The sequence below is a fragment of the Camelina sativa genome, chromosome 15 (genome assembly GCF_000633955.1).
Source record: "Camelina sativa cultivar DH55 chromosome 15, Cs, whole genome shotgun sequence".
NCBI lineage: Eukaryota > Viridiplantae > Streptophyta > Magnoliopsida > Brassicales > Brassicaceae > Camelina > Camelina sativa.
In genome coordinates, this window is record NC_025699.1 from 10,747,135 (window position 1) to 10,770,032 (window position 22,898).

Below are 22,898 nucleotides of genomic sequence, written 5' to 3' on the forward strand. Positions count from 1 at the left end.
TATGGCGACAGCGAATCCTGGCCGTGGAGGTGGTGGTAGAAGAGGCGGTGGACCGATGGATGACGATAAGTTGGTCTTCGAGACGACGGAAGGGATCGAGCCCATCACGAGCTTCAATGATATGGGCATTAAGGAAGATGTGCTTCGCGGTGTTTACGAATACGGTTTCGAGAAGCCTTCCGCGATCCAGCAGAGGGCTGTTATGCCGATTCTTCAAGGGCGTGATGTTATTGCTCAAGCTCAGTCTGGTACTGGGAAGACATCTATGATTGCTCTCTCCGTTTGCCAAGTCGTTGACACTTCCTCTAGAGAGTATGTTTCTCTGTTCCATTTTGCTGGCGAAACCCTAATTTCAAAAATTGAAATTTACTTGCTTTACTCGGATTTGCATTTTTAGGGTTTGTTTCTTATCAATTTTGTCCAATTGGTTGGTGGTTTGTGTGACTTGTAGATTTCGATTATCTGACTTATAGAAACTTAGCTGTTAATTAGTAAAATGTGTACAATAGTGTGTTTTTTAGGAGAAGTTGTCATATGTGTTCTGGTTTATCTATTAGAGTGATTGAGTAATACTTTATTTAGGATGGAAGATATTTTATAAAGGTTTTAATCATCGATTTGGTATCTTTGATGACTGCAGGGTTCAGGCCTTGATATTATCACCAACAAGAGAGCTGGCTACACAAACGGAGAGGACGATACAAGCTATCGGATTACATGCTAACATTCAGGCACATGCATGCATCGGTGGGAAGAGCGTTGGAGAAGACATCAGGAAGCTAGAGCATGGTGTCCATGTTGTGTCTGGGACACCTGGTCGTGTCTGTGATATGATTAAGAGGAGAAGTCTACGAACCAGAGCTATTAAACTTCTGATTCTTGATGAATCTGATGAAATGCTGAGCAGAGGGTTTAAGGACCAAATCTATGATGTTTACAGATATCTTCCACCCGATCTTCAGGTGCAATTTCACTGCTCAAATTTATTTGTTGGTTAACTCGTGTTTTTTTAGCTGTTATGTCATTGGATTGATAGGATTTTCATGTGTTAAAATTCTTTTAGCCACTGCTATGTTGCTAGTATGTTCCATGTGCAGATTTGGTAGCTATTAACTGTTTTATGACGAGCCAAATTCCATTCTATGATAATTCATTCTAATACGTTTGTTCATAGGTTTGCTTGGTTTCTGCAACTCTTCCTCACGAGATTTTGGAGATGACATCCAAGTTTATGACAGAGCCAGTGAAGATACTTGTGAAGCGTGATGAGTTGACTCTTGAAGTATGTTTCTGGTTATGTATGCTCTTTGATAGTTATATAGTCTACACTAGGGTCAAACTCATACAATTCACTGGCTAACTTTTGTAAAATCTTTTCAGGGAATCAAACAATTTTTTGTTGCTGTTGAGAAGGAGGAGTGGAAGTTTGATACACTCTGTGATCTTTATGACACACTTACTATCACTCAAGCTGTTATCTTCTGCAATACAAAACGAAAGGTAATTCTGGTTCTCATCTTAAGCTATGCAATTGTACCTATTTAAAACGTTTTAGCTGATCTAGTATTTTAATTTTGTTAAAATTAAGCTTCTAGCGCTGTAATCTTAACTTTATTTGCAACCTCATAAATGCTCAAAATTTTATACACTTCTGTGAATATGTAGGTGTTTATTCCTAAAAGAATTTAACAATACAACTCCCCTGCGCAAGTGTACTTGCAATCTGTACCCACCTGCAAATATCTAGTACATTATTTGGCCTCCTAATATATTGTGTGATGCTGTAGACCAATCCTGATGCTTATTCCTAAAAGAAACTAACAATACAACTCCACTGCTCAAGAGTACTTGCAATCTGTACTCATCTGCAGATATCTAGTAGATTACTTGGCCTCCTAGTATATCCTGTGATGCTGTATACCAATCCTGATGCTTTTTGGACTTCTTTGACTAGGGTTTACTTCTTGGATTATGGTTTCATTTCAATATTATTAACTCTATCTCTGCATTTGTTATAGGTGGAGTGGCTAGGTGAGAAAATGAGAAGTAACAACTTCACAGTCTCATCAATGCACGGGGACATGCCTCAGAAGGAGAGAGACGAGATCATGAATCAGTTTCGGTCAGGTGACAGTCGTGTTTTGATCACAACAGATGTATGGGCACGTGGGATTGATGTGCAGCAAGTAAGTCATTACTTATCCGCTACATCTTTTGTGTAGATAACAATGCAGGAAGAAAAAAATTTCAATTTCTGTTACTAAAGGTCTCAGATTATGTGACATATTCTTATGATAGAGTTGAATTGACATGAGAATCTTTCTTTTATCAGGTTTCTCTTGTCATCAATTATGATCTCCCGAACAACCGTGAGCTCTACATCCATCGCATTGGTCGGTCTGGTCGTTTTGGGCGTAAGGTATGTAATTTATTCTAATATCTGCGTTGTTTGTTTACTGTTGACATAGCGCACACACCTCTGAACTATATTTCCTTTCCCGGAGATACTAAATGGATATCTTTTTAAACAACTTCATGGTTATCATTGTAGGGTGTTGCAATCAACTTTGTTAAGAGCGACGATATCAAGATCCTCCGAGACATTGAGCAGTACTACAGTACCCAGATTGATGAGATGCCAATGAATGTAGCTGATCTCATCTAGAAGACCATGTCCGAGATTTTTGTGCTTTCAGCGGGAAGTTGTCTGGGATGAGAAAGTACTGTTCAGAGCTTCTGTCAAATTATTGCGCTATTTTATGGTGTGATTCACTCAATACCTACTACCCCCTTTGATGTTTTTTCTTTTGAGTTTTTTTGTTGGCTCTTTTGAACACTTGAAAAACTCACATGTGGTAAATGTTTAATGGCTTGAGAAGCGATTTAAGGTTAGGGTTTGCACAATGGTTTTTCTTTCCTCGTAATCGATTGTGACGTTTTGATTGCGAGTCAAAATCTCTCAACTATCATTTACTTGTTAAGACTTTTTTGGTCGACAGTTGAAAAATGGTTCATGTTTCTTAATTTTTTCTTTTAAAAACTTTGGATTATTTTGCAAAACGAAAGCAAGTTTTTCAAGTAAATCATCATAAACGCAAAACTAGTAAAACCAATTATCATCCTTGGAAGAGTTTTTACCATCCGCCTGATTATAATCGTCTTCATTATCATCATCAAAGTCTTGATTATGATCGTAATCTCCATGATCAGATTCTTCTTCACCTTGTGATTCCTCCTCTTCTTCATCATCATCATCATCTTCTTCTTTCTCTTCCTCGCCCTGAGCCTTAAGATCTTCTTCTTTCACTTCCTCTCCCTGAGCCTTAAGATACCGAGCTTCAAGCTCTTCTAAAACATCCAATTTCTGCAGATCTTGCCTCCACTTAGCTCTCTTGACAAGCCGTTTTCTTGGAGTGTCTCCGAGAAGTTCTTTAGGAAAGTTATCAGGTCTAAGAATAAGGTAATCATAGAAAGAAGAAGACTTGCTCTTTTTGGGCTTCAACGTGTCTGAATAATACCTCTCAATGTCTAAACTCTCAACCTCTGTCTTAGGAACACCATCGCCTAGGTGATAGGTCGAGTTCCTCCAAAACTTATTGAAATTAAGGTAGCTCAAAACTAACTCCGAGTCTATAGAGATAGATTTCGGATCAGGTAACGTGATTTCAGGGTAAATCACAAAAGGATCACCGACAACTACAGAGCCAAAGGGAGGACGAGGCTTATTTCTCCGCGACATCTACGAGGTGCCCAAAATTCACCGATCGGAGAGAATCCCACCTGAGATCAGAAAACCACGCGCTCCTCTGGTCCAAGTCTCGTTCTCGTCTCGTCCGTGCTTGGTTGGTTTAGGTTATATAATAAAAGGAACATCAGAGAAAAAAATAGAAAGTATATAAAAAAATCAGAATTCCAATAACCATCAGCTGGTTTGATGGTTTAAGGTTAAACGGTTCATACCGAACCAATTTCTCCAATTGAACCGGGAAGTAGATGGGCACAAACTTTTTTAATAAAACGACGGTCGTTTTTGTTTGTCAGCGCGATACGGAACTCTTCTCTCTCTAGTTCATCTATCCCACTGTTGTCGCTGGTCAATCGTCGGAGATTAATTCGGGTGATCGGCGATGGAGAACACGGACGCCTTCTTGGGTCTTCATGATTTTCTCGAACGGATGCGCAAACCTTCCGCTGGAGATTTCGTCAAATCCATTAAAAGGTCCCCCTTTCTTCGATGCAGATCCACCTTAGCTTTATTAGATAGATATCCATAATTTTTTTTTTTGCGTTTTTAGGTTAATTTTCACTTGTTAGCTAGATGATGATGATGATGATTCGTTATAAAAATTTAGGTGATTTGCTAGAAACTTGAAGAAGCATATGTTTCTTGTGATTTCAATTTCTGAAGCTTAGATCTTATTCCATTGCAGTACCATAGTTTATCATTTTTGTTATCTCTTCTTCATTTGAGGGCAATTGGATCTTGTTAGTAGGCTCTAGTGGTTGAGGATGTTTTGTAATTTACATTACTTCTTTCTTCTTTCAACTTCATTAAACATGTCGTCAGTTTATGTTGCAGTTTCATTGTTTCATTCTCCAACAATGCACCAGATCCAGAGAAGGATTGTGCTATGGTTCAGGAGTTCTTTTCCAAGATGGAGGCTGCTTTCAGGGCTCATCCACTTTGGTCTGGTTGTTCTGAGGAGGAATTAGACAGTGCCGGAGATGTGAGTATTCAATCAGTAGTATTTTTCTCTTTCGCTCTGTGACTTGTTTTGCATCTTTGTGCCTTAACACATTGCTCCTTTTTGTTTACACAGGGCTTAGAGAAGTATGTCATGACAAAGCTGTTTACGAGGGTTTTTGCTTCAAACACTGAAGATGTTATCGCTGATGAGAAACTCTTTCAGAAGATGTCACTCGTTCAACAATTCATTTCTCCTGAAAGTTTGGATATACAACCAACTTTTCAAAATGAATCATCATGGCTGGTAAGCCAATCTTTTTATCAAAAGCTATCTTGCAGTAATGTTCCCCCTTTCTGATAATGTTCTTACTTGTAATCTATCCTCTCCTTTCGGCAGCTAGCTCAAAAGGAGCTCCAGAAGATAAACATGTACAAAGCTCCTCGTGATAAGCTTGTGTGTATCCTTAATTGTTGCAAAGTTATAAATAACTTACTGCTGAATGCTTCAATTGCTTCAAATGGGAATGCACCTGGAGCGGACGAATTTCTTCCTGTATTGATATATGTTACAATAAAGGTATGGAGAAAATATTTGAAAGATTAAACAATTTATGCATACTGGTTTCTGATAGCGCATGTTTATGTTTGGATTGTGAAGCTTTCTACTTGTGCTCATTCTATACTTTCTTTTCTCAGGCTAACCCTCCACAGCTTCACTCAAACTTGTTGTATATACAAAGATATAGGCGTGAATCTAAACTTGTTGGTGAAGCTGCGTATTTCTTCACAAACATACTCTCTGCAGAGTCCTTTATCTCCAATATTGATGCAAAATCCCTTTCAATGGATGAAGCTGAGTTTGAAAAGAACATGGAATCTGCACGGGTACGAATTTCTGGTATGGGAAGCCAGTCTTTTCAAACTGGCCACGGCTCTGCGCCACCCCCTCGTGATGAGTCCACTCTTCAGAAAACTCAAATGCAGAATCCCAAGAGGGAAAACAATCTCTCCCAATCAAAATCGTCTGATAGTCTTTCTGGGGCCAACGAAATACTGAATCCAAACAGTGAGATACCAATTAAGAAAGCTGAATCCATTTCAGATTTGGAAAATAAAGGTGCGGCGCTTCTGAAGGATACCGAGGCAAGCAAAATCTTTCAAGAATATCCTTACATATTTGCCAGTGCTGGTGATCTGAGAATAGGAGATGTTGAAGGCTTGTTAGATAATTATAAACAGCTTGTTTTAAAATATGTGTGTCTTGCCAAAGGATTGGGTGATGCAACATCTTTAGCTCCATCCAGTTCACCATTGCAAGCGTTGTCCGGTTTTGATATGTCTAAGGAACCTGAGGATCATACAACATCGACTTCAAATGTTCAAATGAAAAGGGAAACTGACAGCAGTGTTGATGATTTGATTAGAGCTCTACAGGGTGCAGGGGGAGATGTTGATAAGCTGTCAGATGTAAAACAAGAAGAATACGACGCATTGTTGGTACAAGGAAAGGATGAAGAACGTGATCCCAAGGTGCAAGGAGAATCAAATGCCCAAGAAATTGATTTGATGAAGCAAATTCCTGAGAGAAAAGGTGACAATTCTAGTTCCCAACTTGCAGAAGACGAAGATGTTGGTTCCAAACATTCAGTTGCAGAAACTTCCGAGTGAGCAGAATGACACGTCATGGTGATGAGAGTCTCTTGTATTGGATCAGTTAGGAAGAATTCATTTAGAGGGAAGCAGAGGTTAGATCATAGTTAAAATACTACCCATTCGTTTCTTGCAGCTCTGAGTTTTGAGGACAACTAGAGAGCTGTATGAGATGAAGGCTATATGTATCTGCATTCTCCTGGAAAACAAGAACTGTCGAATGGTAACTTTACTCTCACCAGTTGTGTTTTGTTTTTGAAGCCCACTCTTTGTTTATTTGTTATTTGATTTTGGAGGGGCTCCTCAACATTTGTCAATCCATATGTAACTCTTACATTTGCTACTGCGTATATACCATAAGGATATAATCAGAATAGCATTTGCCAAGTGTTGGATACGAAGTAGAGTAGCAAATGATTAAGTGAATTTGCGGAGTGATATTATTGGTTTTGAGAAGGCTGATAACAATGGTACAATGCGACTCTGTCAAACTTCAAAGTCAGAGACATGGCGAAGGAGTTTTTCTAGTTGGAAGGATGGGTAATGATCGTGAATGGACAAAGAAACAAAGTATTTATTCATTAAAACATGCCTTATCAATCTGAAGAGGTTCTTGGGAAACAATACGAAGCACACTTGCATTTAACAACTCCGGGCCTAGTGGAAGTCTGAAGATTGGAAGGAAGCTTGCATCGAGATTTACACCCGGTGCAAAGATTTCTACAAACAGACGTGTTGGGTACCACTACTTCGTTGTTCCATCTGGATAATATTGTGCCTGGCTTAATATACGTCAACTCTCCCAAAACGCAGGAAATATGCAGTATGACCCCACAATCTTTGCATGTGTAAAACCAAGTTTTAGAATTTACTTTTGTTTCACATGCTTCACACCAATAGTCTCCATCTACGCTGCTTTCACCATAAGACAAGAAGAGAGGATGATCGTCGTACCTATGCCTCATTACCTTTTCCGGTGTAAGAGCACACTCGAAATCCAAACTATAGTCACACTCATCACAGCTTAAGGATCCTTTAACTGTCCATTGGTGACATGAATTGCAATACTTGTTGATACCTTCCGAGTAGTATAATGGATGTGGATGGCTATCGTGCTCAAATGGTTCTGAAATTGAACCGCACTGTACGTCTATATTATATTATTGACACACGTACCTGAAACCGCTGGATTTTTGAAGACAAAGATCACACATATAAACCTCGGATTCAGAATTCACGTCTATTGTGAATGGTTGGTTGTGGCTAACATGCCGCTTCTTCCGAGGAAGGTTAGCACATTTTGGGTGGAGAATGAAATCACACTGCTCACAACTGTAGAACGGTTCTGAACAAATCTGAAAGACACATGCTCGACAAAGAGTGTTTTCATGTAGACTCCCCCCATCCACATCCTTGATGATACGTAAGTTATGATCATGGCTAAAGTGTTTTATCATGTTATCATCAATCACCTCAAATGGCGCAACTTCCTCAGGCTCCAGTGTTCCTTCCAGTTCGATCATGTCCCATACATCGTTTCTCGTAGCACATCTTGAATGAACAACATAGTTAGTACACTTGGAGCAAGAATAAGCCCCGTAGAAACCATCAACCTTTTTACGACAAACTCCACATTTCCACTTTCCTTGACCAAGGCGACTTGTGTAAGAGATGCGATGATCGTGGCGGTTGATGTTTATAACGCGAGGTAAGTCGATACATTCCCAATGAATCATGAAATTGCATTGAAGACAAAAATAGGGGCTCCGGTCACCTAGTGTCCCACAAGCATTGCAAGTGAAATCAATACATCTTGGAACAAGATAAAGTTGATGTTCATGGGTCCTTAAGCTTAAAACACCAAGTGGTGGTGGATTACTCATACACCGAGTGCATATGCTGAAGTTACTAACATCACAGTGATGAAGTCGTCCATGAAAGAGCCTCCCGCAGAGAAGGCACTTCTTGTCAGCGTAATCAGGAGCTTCATATGTAAGGAGCTTGAGTGGGTCTTTGGGTTGAAGAGTCTCGTCTGTGTCACATGTAAGGAGCTTGAGTGGGTGTTTTGGGTGGGAAGTGTGGTATGCTTCTGGATAAAACTCCACACATTCCGGATGGAACCCCAACTTGCACTCATAACATCTATAATATCGTTTTTCGCGAAATAGTATAGTGTCACACACTCTACACTTTCGAAATTGCATAGGATGACAAAAGTCAAGTCCAAAACATAGTGTAAGTTCATGTTGGTGCACATTGTACTTTTCAAGAATAACGGTTGTGGGAGGTCTCCTAGCACAAGCCAAATCCAACTTGAAATCACATGTTGAACAGAAATAACCAACACTGAACTTAGCTGGACATAAACTACAAGTAGATAGTTCCAAACTTGAGGTCATCAGCTTGAGAGGATGGTCGGGATGAGATGAGTGGTTGATTTCTGATAAAGACTCGGCGCACTCTCTATGAAACAAAGATTCACACCCCAACTCATTGCACCGGTAGCCTCCGTAAATATAATCATCTCGCGAGCCGCAACCTCTACACAATCTTAGAGTAAAGCCAGTAAAAGGTATCAAAGGATGCTCGTGAACTGGTAACTCTATTTTCTCCATGCTGATTTTTTAACTCTCCAAAATCAAAATCAATCCTGAGCTCTCTTTTGTGGTCGTTTGAGAGTGATGTGTTTCTTTTTATTTATTTTTGCTTTGGGAGTTCGAAATTCAAGTGGTGGTACTCATTAGTGGTTAATTAGGATACTTGATATAACAATTAACATTATTAATTTTAATCAACAATACATATGTAAATTAACGCCACACCACGTGAAATGGTTCTTTTACCATTGAGATCCACGACATGTGACTATGTGTGAGACTCGAGACAACTAAAATCTGACGAATTAAGGCTGTCTCTCTTTAATTCAGATTTAAGCTTCTCAATGTTACCGTTAATTTTAACTTGTATAGTTGTATGTAAACGGCAAAATCAAATTGTAGTTATCACATCGAACCAGGATATATGTCGTATGGTCGGTTTCAACTTCTTACACTAATTTTTTCTCTTTGGCTTTGTTTTCTTTCAAAATCACATTTTGTTTTCTTTCAATGTGAAAAATATACATTCTTGAACCAATCTTGGTTTATGTTTGCAATAGTACAAGTACAGCTGCTAGGTCACTTCATGCTAGTGCTACTCCCATTTCAGTTTTAAGAGCAAGTTCAACGGTGGTTTCTTTTAATATGCTTTTTTTTTTTTTTTCAACCAGACTATAATAGTTAAAATAGAACTCCAAGATTGGTTGCCCAAACAGGAGGATATGAGTTTTTTTTAATATGCTTTTTTTTTTTTTTTCAACCAGACTATAATAGTTAAAATAGAACTCCAAGATTGGTTGCCCAAACAGGAGGATATGAGTTTTTTTTAATATGCTTTTTTTTTTTTTTTCAACCAGACTATAATAGTTAAAATAGAACTCCAAGATTGGTTGCCCAAACAGGAGGATATGAGTTTTTTTTAATATGCTTTTTTTTTTTTTTTCAACCAGACTATAATAGTTAAAATAGAACTCCAAGATTGGTTGCCCAAACAGGAGGATATGAGTTTTTTTTAATATGCTTTTTTTTTTTTTTTCAACCAGACTATAATAGTTAAAATAGAACTCCAAGATTGGTTGCCCAAACAGGAGGATATGAGTTTTTTTTAATATGCTTTTTTTTTTTTTTTCAACCAGACTATAATAGTTAAAATAGAACTCCAAGATTGGTTGCCCAAACAGGAGGATATGAGTTTTTTTTAATATGCTTTTTTTTTTTTTTTCAACCAGACTATAATAGTTAAAATAGAACTCCAAGATTGGTTGCCCAAACAGGAGGATATGAGTTTTTTTTAATATGCTTTTTATATCATGTAACTTTATATTTTATGAAATGCAATAATTTATGTTTTAAAAAATGTTTAAAAATTTAAACAAACCAAATTGTACTTAACATATTATACTTTTCAAAATAATTTTTAGAAAATTTTAAGAATCCAAAATTAGGATCTACCATTGGAGCATACCATTTTACAGTTTTTCAAAAAAGTTTTTAATTTCATTATTTCTAAATATTATAATTATAAACATACTTAACATCTTTTTTTAACAGTCCACCGTTGAACTTGCTCAATAAACAAAAGGAGAAATCATCAAACAGTAGAATCTTCCAAGATCATTATTACAGCCTAAATCATAACTAAAAATACAGGAGATAACCTTTGAATTAGGAACTAAGGAACATCTGCGATCATACTTGAGATGCTTAATATATACTCACCTCCTCACTAGTGTTTTCCTTTTCTTTTTTTTTGGTCTTCTCTCTTCTTAATGACATCTATTCTCAACATCTTTCATTAAACCATGCAGCAGCATTGGCCATCATCAGCTCGCTCTCTTCAGACTCACCATATTCAGCATCTTCTTTGCATTTTATCCTTTGCATTTAGATATATCAACGCTATTTTATCCTTTGCATTTCATTGAATCTAATATTCCTCCAGTAGTCTCCTACTAACAACATCTTTCAACGAAGAACACACCTGAGACGATTCATCTGAATCCAACTATTAGGAGCATGTTTTGTACCTTGTTAATGGTTTCTCTCTACATCTTTCTTGTCTGCTCCTATCTAGGCCCACTTTCACTTGCAGAGGGGACATTGCTTGGGAAACTAGATAGATCGATGTCAATGAGGGACATATCATACATTGTATCAAGAGAATCAGAGGCATCCACAAGAAAGGAAGATTTCACAGCATCAGAGCGTGCAGGATCAGAAGTTACGCTAGAGCTTTTTGGTGAGTCATCCCATGAAAGCCTGCTCATCATCTGTATGTAACCATTTCACTTCAGTAGATTATGTTTACGATCAGCAGCAGCAACTGTATTACTAATCAGCATTGGTTGTTCTTTATTGTGTGCTGTGTACAAAGTTGGCATCAAATGGAACCGAAGGAGTAACAACAATTCCACGCCTTCCACCTCTTAGATTTGGAGAAGCTTTTGAGAAAGCAGATGATGTGATCTTGATACTGGATGATCGAGAACAGTTTGCCACCAAGGGGTTTGTGGAACTCTTGTAAGTGTAATTTACATGAACCCTAAGATCTTTTAAGCAACATGATTAATCACATGGCAGAATTATAAAGGAGGGTTAGCGGAGTACCTCCTCCATTCATTGTTGTAGAGATTCCTTGATGGACAGCTTCCTGAAGTTCTGATCTTCTAGTTAGGTGATTAGGTTTCTCTCCCCTTGCCTATGAACTTTCTCTCTTTGTGTTGTCTTTCTGAGATTTATTTAGGATGTCTTTATAATGGACTAAAGGCATATATTTATAGGCGGAGAGAGGACCTAATTCCTCTTTAGGGTTTCCTTAAGATTTAATCTCAACCGTCCATCAAAGTAGAGATTGATTAGGAAAAACTCCTTTGTTACCAATTTAATTGGTTACCAAATATATTAAAAATAACATTATTCCATAGAAAACGGATGACTATAAGACCACATAATAGGAGAAAGGAAATATTTCTTACAGTCTCCCACTTGGTCGTTAGTAAATCCATTAATGTTTTTCTTTTAGGAATCATAAGGCCGGCATGATATGTTATAACTAATTTCTTTCATTTGGTCATCATAAGTGTCTTGACTAATCAAGTAATCAATGGGAGTCATGGCGGTCGCATATCATTCAGCAACATGATCCCTTCCAAGTACTACTACATTGACTACCTTCTTAGCTAGACCATAACATAAGTAGGAGTTATCATAATGGTCCCTTTAATGTCTTTAAATAAAGACTTATTCTGTTATCATAGATCCAACAACAAATAATGTTTGTGCACACTGGAACAGAATGTAAAAGATGCAAAAGTCATAAAAAGAGCTCAAATAAAATGTCAAATATAGGCTAATTAAAACAAACAACATAATTAGGAACTATCCGCAAGACCCATACTTTCAGCATGCTTTTGAAAAATCTTGGGAGGTAGCCCTTTTGTAAATATGTCTGCAACCATATCATTAGTGCCTATGTGTTCAATGACAATCTTTCCTCTTTTGACATCTTGCTTCAGTGATAGATATTTAAGGTCCATGTGTTTGGCTCCCTTAGATATCCTATCATGCTTAGAGAAGAAGATTGCAGCTTCATTGTCACAGTAAAGAGTTAAAGGCTTGTCAACAAAACTCAAGGCCCCAAACTCAGAGACAAAATTCTGCAACCATGCTGCTTGAATAGAAGCCTCATAACATGCCACATACTCAGCCTCCATAGTGGATGTGTATATCAACTCTGACTTCTGGCTTTTCCATGAGATGGCCCCCCCAGAGAGGAGATACACATAGCCAAGAGTACAGTGTCTAGTATCTTTACACCCGGCAAAATCTGAATCAGAATAAGCAACCATCTGTGGATGTGTTGATTTTCTGTATGTGAGCATGTAGTCTCTTGTTCCTTTTAAGTATCTCAAAACTTTCTTTGCAGCTTGCCAATGAGCGAGTCCTGGGTTACTCTGAAATCTACCCAGCATACCAACTGCGTGGCTAATATCAGGTCTGGTGCAAACCTGTGCATACATCAAACTTCCCACCAGAGATGCATAAGGATATTTTTGCATTTCTTAACGTTCCATTTCAGTACGAGGACATTGCGTAAGATCAAGTTTGTCCCCTTTCTGCATAGGAACGATGCCAGAAGAACACGTCATCATGCCAAATCTCTCAAGAACTTTATCAATATATGCTTTCTGAGACAATCCTAAAATTCCAAGTGATCTATCACGGAATATCTCAATTCCTATCACGTAGGATGCCTCACCCATATCTTTCATTTCGAAGTTCTTAGAGAGATAACTCTTAGTCTCATGTAATAGACCAAGATCACTGCTGGCCAGTAAAATATCATCAACATACAGAATCAAAAATATGAACTTACTCCCACTGATCTTGAGGTAAATACATGGATCTACAATGTTTTCTTTAAAACCGAATTTCGTAATGGTTTCATCAAACTTTAGATACCATTGCCTCGAAGCTTGTTTCAGTCCATAAATTGATTTATTTAGTTTGCAGACCATGTCTTCCTGACCTTCGGCTATGAAGCCTTCAGGTTGACGCATATAGACTTCTTCTTCTAAGTCTCCATTCAAAAAGGCGGTTTTCACATCCATTTGATGTAACTCGAGATCATATTCAGCTACTTTTGCCATGATAATTCTAAGAGAGTCCTTCCTCGACACAGGGGAAAAAGTCTCATTATAATCGATACCTTCTTTCTGATTAAAACCTTTGGCTACAAGTCTAGCTTTATATCGTTCAATGTTGCCATTACGGTCAAGTTTGGTCTTAAAGATCCACTTACACCCGACTGGTTTGTGTCCTTCAGGCAATTGAACGATGTCAAGGACTTGATTTTTAGCCATAGAGTTCATTTCATCCTTCATGGCATCAATCCATTTATCAGAATTAACATCTTTAATGGCTTGTGAATAAGAAACCGGGTCTTTAATATTCACTTCTTCAGATTCTACTTGATAAAGCACATAGTCATCGGAAATAGCAGATCTTCTCTGACGAGTAGATCTTCTTAATGCTGGTTCCTCTTGTGCTTCATTATCATTATTAGCGATGTCTTCTTCATGGAGTGTATGATCATTTACTGGATTTTCCTCATTGTTTAACTGTTCAACAATGGGAGAATTTCCAGTAACATTCGGAACTAAGGGTAAAGGAATATTAACCCTAATTTCCTGAATGACCACATCTTGAACTTTATCACTCCCACTAATCTCGCCATTCTCGTAGAATCTGGCATTACCGGTTTCCACTATTTTTGTACTATGGGTTGGACAGTAAAATCTATATCCTTTGGACTTCTCAGAATAACCAATAAAGTGACCACTGATCGTTCTGAAATCCAATTTCTTTTCATGTGGATTATATATTCTTGCTTCAGCTGGACACCCCCAAACTTGGAGGTGCTTCAGACTGGGTTTCCAGCCTTTCCACAGTTCAAAAGGAGTCTTTGGAACTGCTTTGCTAGGAACTATGTTCAAGATATAGACTGCAGTACGTAATGCATCCATCCACAAGGATATAGGTAAGTTAGCATGACTCATCATAGATCTAACGATTCCCATATAAGTACGATTACGCCTTTCAGCTACACCATTCTGCCATGGAGAACCAGGCGTTGTGTACTGAGCAACAATTCCTAATTTTTGGAGAAGTTTGGCAAAAGGTCCAGGATGTTGTCCTGTTTCATCATATCTGCCATAAAATTCACCACCTCTATCTGATCTTATGATTTTCACTTTTCTATCTAATTGTCTCTCTACTTCAGTAATGAATGCTTGCACAGCATCCACAGATTGAGACTTTTCATGCAATAGATATAGATAACAATAACGTGAATAATCATCAATAAAGGTAATGAAATATTTTTCACCCCCAAAAGAAGGAACGTCAAAAGGTCCACAAATATCTGTATGTATGATTTCAAGAAGCTGTGTACTTCTTGTGGCTCCTTTCTTAGTGTGTTTAGTTTGCTTACCCTTAATGCAATCTACACACTCTTTACAGTTGGTAAAATCTAGATTTGGAATAACTCCATCTTTTACCAATCTCTTAATTCTTTCACTGGAAATATGTCCCAATTTTTTATGCCACAAAAAGTATGAGTCTTTAGTACATGTTTTGCTTTTAGTTTCTTTATTGCCATGCAGGGTGAGATGTGTCTCAAAAGGTTGATCAGCCAAAATTAACATATAAAGACCATCAACTAATTTTCCAAAACCAATTTGATTAGATTTCAGAAATAAATTGAAACAACCATCTCCTTGAGTTGAATTATAACCAGCCAAATCAAGTTTGCTTAATGAAACTAAATTACGGGAAATAGAGGGTACATAAAGAGTCTGAAATAAATCCAAACAAAATCCACTATCCAAAATGAGACGATAAGTGCCAATAGCTTCAACTGGCGCTTTGTCTCGATTCCCCATAAATATATAGTTTTCACTTGGGTTTATATTCTGGGTCGTAATGAATCCCTGCAAGGAATTAGTTACATGTACATTAGCACCGCTATCAATCCACCAAGTTTTAGAAGAAACATGAGTAAAATTTGATTCAAAAAAGCTTTCGGAACCCAAAAGGTTACCTTTCTTTTCGAACCATTCTTTTCTTTTAGTGCAATCTTTCTGAAAGTGTCCAGACTTCTTGCAGAAGTTGCATCTGTCATCTTTCTTTGCCTTTTTCTTCTCATTACCTTGATTAGCATCATTCATCCTGGGTGGTGCTCTTTTATGGCTCACTTGATGCCTTTTCCCAGCTTTAGGTACAGCTCCCTGAGCATAATGGACAACTTTAATACCTTCACGGCTAAGTCTAGACTCCTCTTGTACCAGTTTGTTAGCCAATTCATTAGACGTCCACTTTTGTTCTATGGCGTTGTAATGAATTTTGAATGGTCCATACTGAGGAGATAAAGAGTTTAGGATAAATTGGACAAGAAATGAATCATCCACACTCATTCCTAAACCCTTTAGCGTAGCCGCAAGGTTGATCATGTCCATGCAATGTTCATGCATAGACCTTGTGCCATCATGCTTCATGGTTGTAAGATCTGCCATAAGTTTCCCTGCAACGGATTTGTCTGCAGTCTTAAACCATTCTTCTAGCGTCTTAAGATAAGCTTTAGCTTTATCACCAGGTGGTAGTGAAGTTTTGATGTTACTAGCAACTGTCATCCTCATGAACATTATGGTCAATCTGTTCGATCTCTCCCAAGCATTATAGAGGACCTTTTCTTCCTGAGTACTAGTTTCTGTAAGTGGACCTGGCTCATCTACACGAAAAGCCAAATCCAAATCTAGTACTCCTAATGTGAACTCAACTTTCTCTTTCCATTCTGAGAAGTTGGTTCCATTGAGTTTTGGAACAGTAGACATCATGGATGACATGCCATCAGGAAAAGATGCTGCAATTTTCAGAGATACAACAAGCTTTTAATTAGGCTTCAAAACATAATCAACACATAAATTTCAATTATTGAATAAACATGAAAATAAATCATGGTGTTCCTGTGGGCAATCACCATAATTTTAATAAAATCATGATATTCACACAACGTTATTGAATAATGTATTAAATTAATTAGACTAAGTTATCTGTGGATATCCTTAATCTATTCATATACAAATATTATTATTTATTGATTATATTTTAAGATTTTAGTCTACCTGTGAGTAGCTAATTATGAAAAATATATCAAAAATAGTTTTATATGCAAATCATTATAAGATAAGGTCATTGTGGTGATATCCAAACCTAATTATGCACTTTTATAGTAATTATATTCGGCACGAATTATGCACAGAATAATTTATTTAATTATATAATAATTTTGCACGAATTATGCACAAAACGATTACATACGAATTTTCATAAAATAATCCTGTACGGATTGTGCATGGACTAATTTTATTTAGACTTTAATTCGGAATAATTTTATTAAAAAAAAATTTAATACGTACGAATTTTGCACAACCTAATTATGCACATATTTATGTCAGTGAGAAATCTTAATTCTCAGAGACCCGAATTTTGCACACACAAATTNTTTTTTTTTTTTTTTTTTTTTTTTTTTTTTTTTTATTATTATAAGTTATTGTTTGTGATAAATCTTGATTCACAAACGGCCAATTTATGCACGAACTTTAATATGTAAGAAACTTAATTTACAGAAACCCGAATTATGCACAAACTTTTATCTACAAAATTTTAATTATATACACCCGAATTATGTACAAAATTTAATCTGAGAAAATTTCATTCACAGACCCGAGTTTTGAACGTTCGGATATTGCACGGAGATTTAAGAAACCCGAATAATGCATGAAAATTTTCAAACATAGATTTATTTATCAGATCTATAATTTTAGCATACTAAGACCCGAATTATGCACGAAAATTTTCAAACATAGATTTATATTTTCAGATCTATAATTCTATCATACTTAATGAATTAACCATATGCTAATAACCGTGCTCTGATACCACATGTAAGTGTAATTTACATGAACCCTAAGATCTTTTAAGCAACATGATTAATCACATGGCAGAATTATAAAGGAGGGTTAGCGGAGTACCTCCTCCATTCATTGTTGTAGAGATTTCTTGATGGACAGCTTCCTGAAGTCCTGATCTTCTAGTTAGGTGATTAGGTTTCTCTCCCCTTGCCTATGAACTTTCTCTCTTTGTGTTGTCTTTCTGAGATTTATTTGGGATGCCTTTATAATGGACTAAAGGCATATATTTATAGGCGGAGAGAGGACCTAATTCCTCTTTAGGGTTTCCTTAAGATTTAATCTCAACCGTCCATCAAAGTAGAGATTGATTAGGAAAAACTCCTTTGTTACCAATTTAATTGGTTACCAAATATATTAAGAATAACATTATTCCATAGAAAACGGATGACTATAAGACCACATAATAGAAGAAAGGAAATATTCCTTACAACTCTACGTACTCAACGTTTTTTATTTATTTGATTTTTCTTATGGTTTAGTTATGAAACTATGATAATAGCCTACCTATATTGTTGTTAATAACACTAACCAAAAGCTTCTTATTCACAGATCACGATCCATAGTTGATAACATATGCTCTGTATTCAAGATTAAGATTGAGGTTTGCATTTGCTTTTCATGGATAGATGTCAACAGATTCCAACTTATTAGACATTAACTGGAAAAGTGGGTGTTGTTGAATCTGGGGGATTGTTGTTGAACCTATTGGGCACTGTATATGGATTGCTCGGCATAAGTATCAACAGGATGAATATGTTCTGGACTTTATTGTTGAGAGGAAGAGCATTGATGATATGCTACAAGGATAGTCAATTATGGATAGTCGCTACAAGGACCAAAAACTTAGACTTCAGGTTTGTGTGTGTAGTGTACTCTCTCAACTTCGAGCTCAGGGCAACCCCTCAAGCATCACATCACACTGAAAACCAAACTGTACATGTGGAGGAAGAGACTCTTAAGCAGCCTCAAAGGAGACTTACCAAGACAAAGTTGTGTTCCTAAAGTGAGCTTGACCAATGTGTTGTTGTTAATGTAAAGGGTGCTAGTAAGAAGAAGTGGTGGCTTGTGCATCAAAGGCATAATTATATATGCGAAGATCAAAGATCAAAATCTCATTGTTATAATCGGAATACATAAGATTTTTTTCAAGTAAATATTTCTTTTTTTTTTTTGTAATCAAAACCAACGGCTAGTTATTAATTACGCAATCTATGAAAGATATGCAAGATACGGAAATCTCTAATCTCATTAACGAAGGGAGCGTGTAAGAAAACGAAAAAAGTAAAATTTCCTTTTTCGCAATGAGCGAGAGAGAGTGAAAAAATTAAAACCCTAGCTCTATAAATATTTCTCACTTTCATATTTGTTCATCATCTTTTTTTTTGTTGCTTTTTCACAACGCCCAAGAATCACCATGCGACCCTCTTCGTCTTCTTCGTCTTCTTCTTACTCCCTAACTTCAACGAGTTTGAGCAATAGACTCCTAACCATATTTAGGAAAGCAGAACAACTCTCTGTCTTGTGTGAAATTGATGTGTGCGTTATCTACTACGGACCACAAGGAGACCTAAAAACGTTTCCAAACGAGAAAGAGAAGGTGAGAAACATGGCTATGAGGTACAGTCGGCTAGACGAATCATTGAGAAGCAAAAAACGCACACATCTTTCTGAGTTCCTTGAGGAGAATCCGAACAAGAGGATGAAGACGAGTCCGAGTCCGGAGAAGAATGTGGATGTATTGAAGTATCCAATCTCTGATCACTACTCTCCCGACCAAATCTCCCAATTGATTCAGTCCTTGGAACTCAATCTCTCTACGTCCCAACAAAGGCTTCGATTTCTTCTTGAGTCGCACGAGAAACACAAACTACTCGATCATCATCATCATCAGAGTTTAGCTTCATCATCCTCTCAGAATCATCAGACCCAATCTTTGAACCCTAGCCAGAAGTTCTCGCTCTTTATGTATAACCATGGAGATAATAATCTCTCTCAGATCCCAGTCTCTGCATCAAATCTCAGTCAGGATTTCTCAGCGCTACTTGAAGAATCTCACCTGAAGAATCAGTTAATGAAGCAGGAGCTCTCTGATTGTGATCAGAACATATGCATGAGTGACATCACCAACAACAGTTTTCAACATCCTTGCGTCTTAGAAACAGAACATACTCAGGGGTACAAGAATCCTTTGGGATGAATCAGTTGATGCAGAAGGAGTTTTATGGCTATGATCAGAACATGTCTAGTATGGGTATCATCAATAGCAGCAGCTTTCAACATCCTTGCGTCTCAAACACAGAAGCAGTACAAGAATCTGTGAATAACTATGGGCTGAATCAGTTGATGCAGAATCAGTTTTATGCTTGTGATCAGAACATGTCTAGTATCATGGGTAACTCCGGGTTGATGCAGCATGAAGTTTATGGTTATGATCAGAATCTTTGAACCCGATCTTTGAACCCTAGCCAGCAGTTGTCGCTTTTTGTGTATAACCATGGAGACAATACTCTCTCTCAGATCCCAGTCTCTGCATCAAATCTCAACAATCAGGATTTCTCAGCGTTGAAGAATGAACACAACATGTATTAATTTGCAAAAAAACTTTGTGTACTTTTTGTTTAGGAACATCTCTTTTATTTGGTAGCTGTAACAATCTTATGTCTTGTTGTTGTTGTTGTTGTTTTGTATCTTGATTCAACCAATCTTGTCTACTTCTTTCTTGCTAAACATTGTGATGCCTAATGAAGTTTTCCATACATGTTTACTTTATTTTTATGGGATTTTGCATAACGCATCATGACAAGCATCTAACAACATCCTCTGTTCCCATCTTCGACCAATAATAGTGTATGTCGGAAATTAAACATAGCTTCAAAGGTTTTGTGTATACATCATCCAGCTCTCCCAAACAGATTTCTGAAGGTAAACGTTGGCAAAGTATAAAGATAACCAAGTGTAGTAGACACAATCCTATCCAAGATAACCAATTTAATTATTTCGTTGGTTTACGGTTTACAGCTTTTAATGCCTTTTAATGTAAATTTAAATTTCCACGTGGCAGGAGCAATAAACTCTAGTTGACCGAACCGGTAAAATGCAAAAATTAGATCCAGTTAAACCGAACCAAAGAAAGAAGAGAATCGGGATCGGAACGCCGACGTTCAGAAAGGGACGATTATCTCTTGTANAATCTCTCTCAGATCCCAGTCTCTGCATCAAATCTCAGTCAGGATTTCTCAGCGCTACTTGAAGAATCTCACCTGAAGAATCAGTTAATGAAGCAGGAGCTCTCTGATTGTGATCAGAACATATGCATGAGTGACATCACCAACAACAGTTTTCAACATCCTTGCGTCTTAGAAACAGAACATACTCAGGGGTACAAGAATCCTTTGGGATGAATCAGTTGATGCAGAAGGAGTTTTATGGCTATGATCAGAACATGTCTAGTATGGGTATCATCAATAGCAGCAGCTTTCAACATCCTTGCGTCTCAAACACAGAAGCAGTACAAGAATCTGTGAATAACTATGGGCTGAATCAGTTGATGCAGAATCAGTTTTATGCTTGTGATCAGAACATGTCTAGTATCATGGGTAACTCCGGGTTGATGCAGCATGAAGTTTATGGTTATGATCAGAATCTTTGAACCCGATCTTTGAACCCTAGCCAGCAGTTGTCGCTTTTTGTGTATAACCATGGAGACAATACTCTCTCTCAGATCCCAGTCTCTGCATCAAATCTCAACAATCAGGATTTCTCAGCGTTGAAGAATGAACACAACATGTATTAATTTGCAAAAAAACTTTGTGTACTTTTTGTTTAGGAACATCTCTTTTATTTGGTAGCTGTAACAATCTTATGTCTTGTTGTTGTTGTTGTTGTTTTGTATCTTGATTCAACCAATCTTGTCTACTTCTTTCTTGCTAAACATTGTGATGCCTAATGAAGTTTTCCATACATGTTTACTTTATTTTTATGGGATTTTGCATAACGCATCATGACAAGCATCTAACAACATCCTCTGTTCCCATCTTCGACCAATAATAGTGTATGTCGGAAATTAAACATAGCTTCAAAGGTTTTGTGTATACATCATCCAGCTCTCCCAAACAGATTTCTGAAGGTAAACGTTGGCAAAGTATAAAGATAACCAAGTGTAGTAGACACAATCCTATCCAAGATAACCAATTTAATTATTTCGTTGGTTTACGGTTTACAGCTTTTAATGCCTTTTAATGTAAATTTAAATTTCCACGTGGCAGGAGCAATAAACTCTAGTTGACCGAACCGGTAAAATGCAAAAATTAGATCCAGTTAAACCGAACCAAAGAAAGAAGAGAATCGGGATCGGAACGCCGACGTTCAGAAAGGGACGATTATCTCTTGTACCCTTTGACCAAAAGTCATATTCGCTGCTACCCTCCAATATTCTAAGTACCCTTTGACATTTTGTTGACCAATTTGTATCATTTTTGCCCCTGAAAAATAATAAATAAATTATATAAAAAAGAAAAGAAAAAACATGTGGAGCCCACCAACTCCAATCGGGCCCGATCCCACCAGCATCCTCCCCTCCAATCGGGATTTTTCTCTTTTCACTCTCTACTGGACGTTCCTTTCTATTTCACTGGATTCAATTAGAGCTCTGATCCTATCCCAAAGCAGAAGATTGAAGCTAAAGATTAAAGTTGAGGTGGTTTGTTATCCTTTTTGTTTTTATTATACTCGTTTATAGTATATAAAAAGTTGTTGTTGTGTTGTTCGTCCTTAATATAACAAACAATTAGGGTATATTGTATGGAGATTTAGGAATAAGATTTAGCTTGAATGCTCATAGGTTTATTCTCAATTGTAATAATAGTCGATATGGGTTAGATTTTGTTGATACTACGTGAATTTATACAGTTCAATCGAGCTGAATCATAAGGTTTTTTTTTTCTGAAATTAGTAGTTTCGATGTAGTACAACTGGTAGATTTGGTACAACTTATAAGGGTACAACTGTTATTACTTGGTATACCTGATACGGGTACAACTAATATGACTGGGTATACTAGATATGGATGCAGCTGGTAATACTTGATATACCTGATACATGTACAACTGGTAATACTTGGTATACCTGATACAGGTACAACTGGTAATACTTGGTATACCTGATACAAGTACAAATGGTATAACTAGGTACAACTTGGTAATACTATTTACATGACATAGATGACAATGTGATCTTTTATTGTATTTCAGGTAACAATGAATAATAATCGTCTGATCATCATTATTTATGATTATGGGGGATATTATGCAACAAACGGAAATGAACTAAGATGGAAATCAAGAGGAAAAGTTCATAAAAAAGGATTCTATCAACGGGAAAACATGGACGCAAGAAAAAGAAAAATTCGAATAGGAGTTGGTTTGATAGTGAGGG

At 37.1% G+C, this 22,898-nt stretch overlaps 4 protein-coding genes and 1 pseudogene across 5 annotated transcripts in view; 3 read left to right on the forward strand and 2 right to left on the reverse strand.

Annotated features, from left to right (window-relative positions):
- The window catches only part of LOC104746372 (DEAD-box ATP-dependent RNA helicase 2-like), a 7,029-nt gene extending 4,125 nt beyond the window's left edge, over positions 1-2,904 (forward strand). The window contains exons 2-8 of one of the 2 annotated variants that reach the window (XM_010467832.2): positions 33-312; positions 641-962; positions 1,175-1,282; positions 1,381-1,500; positions 2,019-2,186; positions 2,333-2,419; positions 2,552-2,904. In XM_010467832.2, the coding sequence (XP_010466134.1) occupies positions 33-312; positions 641-962; positions 1,175-1,282; positions 1,381-1,500; positions 2,019-2,186; positions 2,333-2,419; positions 2,552-2,665 (1,199 nt within the window). In that variant the 3' untranslated portion in view covers positions 2,666-2,904. Of the gene's footprint in view, positions 313-640; positions 963-1,174; positions 1,283-1,380; positions 1,501-2,018; positions 2,187-2,332; positions 2,420-2,551 lie in introns of both variants that reach the window. The other variant, XM_019236869.1, reaches the window with a different exon arrangement.
- On the reverse strand, positions 3,069-3,947 carry LOC104746370 (glutamic acid-rich protein-like). Its single transcript, XM_010467830.2, has one exon. The coding sequence runs from the start codon at positions 3,737-3,739 to the stop codon at positions 3,101-3,103; it is 639 nt and encodes a 212-aa protein (XP_010466132.1). The 5' UTR covers positions 3,740-3,947; the 3' UTR covers positions 3,069-3,100.
- LOC104746373 (vacuolar protein sorting-associated protein 9A) lies at positions 4,033-6,738 on the forward strand. The gene is made up of 5 exons (XM_010467833.2): positions 4,033-4,219; positions 4,580-4,727; positions 4,821-4,991; positions 5,085-5,264; positions 5,384-6,738. The coding sequence occupies exons 1-5, from the start codon at positions 4,128-4,130 to the stop codon at positions 6,353-6,355; spliced, it is 1,563 nt and encodes a 520-aa protein (XP_010466135.1). The 5' UTR covers positions 4,033-4,127; the 3' UTR covers positions 6,356-6,738.
- LOC104746374 lies at positions 6,852-8,952 on the reverse strand (annotated as a pseudogene).
- Positions 18,880-21,114, forward strand: LOC104748343 (agamous-like MADS-box protein AGL75). Its single transcript, XM_019236704.1, is given in 4 exon segments — positions 18,880-19,606; positions 19,744-19,841; positions 20,774-20,834; positions 20,837-21,114. Coding segments are annotated over 4 exon segments (1,164 nt in total).